Here is a 3,957-nt window from a genome sequence, read left to right on the forward strand (position 1 = left end):
TGGGAGGCTGAGGCCCAGAGTAGGAGAGAAACTGCCCAAGGTCACAGAGCCCATTTGGGCAGAGCTGCGACCAGAACTCAAGCAGAAGTGCAGACAAAGTTCAGAAAATATCCCCAATTCTCTGGATTCCTTATACAGCAGAGAGAGAGAGAAAAAGGATCTATTCCTTGGGGGTTGTTCAAATCTAGAAAAAATACCAATTTTTTCTTTGCCTGGCTTACACGACAGAGCTCTTAGACCTCATGGATTGCTGTTTTTCTTCGAATCTTGGGGACTGCGGGACTCCCCCCTCCCCTTCTCGTGATGGAGGAACACAGCTCTGAGTTCTTGGCATCCAAACATCCCAGGATCCATGATGTGCCCAGGTCACGGGTACTCACCATCAGCCCCAATCTTGCCATCTCCATCTTTGTCTCCAGCAGCCAGCAGCATCTTGGTTTCTTTAACAGACAGGTCTCTGGCATCTGGGGAGAAGCCTTTCAGAATGAATCTGGAGGAGGAAAGGGAGAAAAGGGGGAGGGAATCAGGTGAGGGTCACCTTGTGGATGGTGGGCTGGCATCTGCACAGGGGAAGCAGAAGGCTTGAAGAGGAGGATGAGCAGGGAGCATGCATGCCATTGTGCTGGGCCAGGTATCCCTACTATGGCTGTGCTTTGCGGATGGGTGTGCAGAGAAGGACAGGCTGTCCTCAGCAAAGGGTTGCCCTCACTTCTGCTAGGGCACCTGCATTTGTTTATTTATTCAGTCAACAAAACAAATACCAGGGTATCTTCTCTGGGCCAGGGCCATGCTAGAAATGGGGGCATAGAGTTGGTCTTTGGAAGCCAAGTTAAAAAACAGGGAGGAAGTCAAGTATTCCAAGAGAGGCCACACAGTGTGATGGATGCAATGGTGGGAAGTGGAAAGCAGCGGTTGCTTGAACGGTGCATCCATCCCACTGAGGGAGAGGGAAGAGTCAGGGGAGGCTTCCTGGGTTAAGGGATGCCTGGAGGATAAATAGAACTCAGACTTTGCATGTGTGTGCGAGAGCACATACGCATTGGGCATGGGAAGGGAGAGGCGCAGGATCTAGACAAAGGGTACCCTTGTGCGATGGTTTAGGGGAGACACAGGATGGCTGGGGAAGTCTCCACTTGAAAGGCCCCTCTCCACACCCTCCCCCTTCTCTTCCTGACAAAATTCGAGGCAGTCTTGGCCAGAGAGTTACATAAAGCACAGCTGGATTGGCAGACGTGGGCCAGGTGGCCGAGAGGGTTATGGTGGGAGGATTTTTGCTGATGTCATTTTGCCTTTTCCTAGTCATAACCTTCTCTGCCTTGCTCCCGGGACTCTTGACCCCTCAAAGCTGGTTCTGTACCCCATGAAATGCCCAGAACTGTTCTAACCGTTCTGGTACAGAAGGGCAGGGGTCTGTGGGATGGCAGAAAGTGGCTTTTAGAGGAATGAAAATCAATGAAATACCCAAGGGAGCGCTTTCTGTCTTGGCTATGGTGTTAGGCAATGAGAAATAGTGCCTCTCAGTTTGTATTAAATTATTAAGTAGCATCATTCCATTAGCAATATTAAGTGGCTATAATTTAACCTAGTTAGTTGCACTTTCTGCAGAGGATTTTATTCTTCCAGAAGCAACAGCAGATGGTTCTTTTCTGTGACGGGTGCAGAGAGCAGGGCAGACAGATAGGAACTTGGAAGCAAGCGTCCCAACCCCCACCCCGCTCCCTCCCCGAGAGCCACAGAAAATCGGTCCCTGCAGGCCTCAGTTTACCCCAGCTCCTCCTCCTCGATGAAGCCACTCTTGTCTTTATCCAGGATATGGAATACCTTCTTCACATCTTCTGGGCTCTTTTTCTTCAGGCCGACCATCTGGAAGAACCTTTTGTGGTCAAAGGAGTCGACAGCTGTTGGGAGATGGAGAGGAGGGTGTTAAAATGAGGACAGAGAAGCGTCCTTGGAAAAGGTGGGAGAATGGGGGTGTTACAGCTGGGCCAGTCCTGGGGGATGGAGGAGCTACACCTCCGTGGCAGGGCTGAGGGAGTCCAGACCAGGCAAGGGGGCTTGGACCAAGGTCGCACAGCCAGGGGCGGCAGAGAGGGGCTTGCACCCAGATCTCCCTGGCTCCCCACCTCCCTCCACCTTCCACTATACCCTTCGCTAAGGGTAGGGGTAGCATTTGAAGGCAGAGAGGTTTCCATGAAGACTTTTGGGTGGTGGCTGAGTGGGGGTGGGCACAGGAATTGGAGGAAGAGTGACTATGATGTGTGTCTGTTGTTGGGGAGGAGGGTCGACCTTTTTCTTGGCCATGGATTGTGTGGCCAGAAAATCAACACGGAGAGGACAAGTTTCTCTCAAGGTCACATAGTAGGAGGAGGAGGAGGAGGACACAGAAGTCCTGGCTTTGCTGCAGAAAGCCATTCCGGTGGGGTGGGGGCGGATGCTGCAAGTCTCCCCAAGAATTCCCAGTTAGGTTTCCTCTCAGAGGGACAAGATCGGTCAAGGAGAAGTGGGTGGGCTATCACAGGGCTCTGGGAGGGAGGCTTCATGCCCAGGGGATGGAGTGCCAAGCAGAAAGAAAGGGAGCCCCCCTTCAATATTCTGTACCCTGAGCTCTTTTTTAAGGACAACCTGGGAAAGTAGACGACCTTAGACCAAGTAACATGTGTGTCGGGGGTGGTGGGGTGGTGTAGGGGCAATCCTATGGAGAGTCAAGGTATCCTCCCTGGGCTGGAGGGGAGGAAAGTTGCTCTGTCCACCTCAGACACTAGATGGAGGGGGATGGGGACACCACCTCGAGGTGACCCCCGTGCTCATCCCCCTTCTGCCCTGCGAAGTGACCTTGGGCAAGTTTCTAATCCTCTGTCTCCCTCAGTTTCCCCATCTGGGGGACAGGAGGGAGGAGGAACTTTAGCAGCTAAGCGTTCAAGTCCAGGGCAGCTCAGAGACATGAGACTCTCCGTTCCCCTCTCTTGGTGCCTGAGGAGGCTGGAAGTTGCCAGCGCGGAGGATGCTCTGCGCGCAGCGCTGAGCAGAGCAGAGCGCCAGCTTGGGGAAGGTCATCTCGCTCCCTCGCAGATCCGTTGAGCGGGGTGGGCTCTGAGCCCTGGAGAAGGGGCTTGGACATTCAGGAAATCAGCAAGGAGTAGCTGGGTGAAAAGAGCTCTCTCCGGAAAGGGGTCGCGGGGAAAGAAGCACGCGCACCTATGGCCCTTCCAAGTGCCTTGAAAAAGCCCCGAGCGCTCACAAGGACCCAGAGGTCCCGCTTTCCACCCGAGTCTTCGCCCTTGGTCCGGGACCTGAGTCCTCGCAGCGCGGTTACCCAGCCTTTGGCTCCCGAGAGTTTCGGTTGTCCGGCAGGGCGCCCGGCCTCCTAGCCCGCTGCCTGCGCCAGGTCCCGCCGGGGCCAAGTTTGGGTAGTGCCGTGGACCCTCCTCCACGCTCCGCTAGCGCCCGGCGGAAGGTGTGAGCATAGGAGCGCCGGGGGAGACTGGCCAGCCGCGGGACCCACGGGGGTGCAGGGGCCAGGGAGATGGATGAGGGGAGAGGGATGCGGAGGGGAGCGCGCTGCTCACCGGTAAAGGCCCCCACTGCCTTCTTGATGTCCTCTGCGTGGAGCAAGTCTGTCATCGACATCCTGCAACTGTTTGAGCGGGCAGAGCAAGTGAGAAAAGATTAAAAAGTGCTTTTCTCATCATTTCTGCTCATATGACCTGCGCTGCAGTGCCGCGCGCCGGGCGCACGCCCGCCGGCCTGGCGCAGAGCCAGGGGGCGCGGGGCTCGGCGCGCAGCCACAGCGGCTCAGTCCAGCCGAGCCGCCGATCTGTGCGGGCCGGGCTAGCCGGCGGGCGCACGGTCCCGCCGCCGCTCCCGCCCCGCCCTGCCGGGGGTCCTTGGGACCCCAGGGGCTGCAGCCAGGGCTCCAGGGGAAGGGGCAACCTCGAATTTAAAGGGCGCCCGCGTCCC

At 56.3% G+C, this 3,957-nt stretch overlaps 1 protein-coding gene across 1 annotated transcript; it reads right to left on the reverse strand.

The window, feature by feature from the left end:
• Positions 1-366: 366 nt before the first annotated feature.
• On the reverse strand, positions 367-3,627 carry PVALB (parvalbumin). Its single transcript, XM_068971490.1, has 3 exons — positions 3,567-3,627; positions 1,766-1,898; positions 367-490 (listed from the first exon to the last, which is right to left on the reverse strand). Exons 1-3 carry the CDS (start codon positions 3,625-3,627, stop codon positions 367-369), a joined length of 318 nt encoding a protein of 105 aa, XP_068827591.1.
• Between the last annotated feature and the right edge of the window lie 330 nt (positions 3,628-3,957).

This window comes from Capricornis sumatraensis, chromosome 4 (assembly GCF_032405125.1).
Source record: "Capricornis sumatraensis isolate serow.1 chromosome 4, serow.2, whole genome shotgun sequence".
Lineage (NCBI taxonomy): Eukaryota > Metazoa > Chordata > Mammalia > Artiodactyla > Bovidae > Capricornis > Capricornis sumatraensis.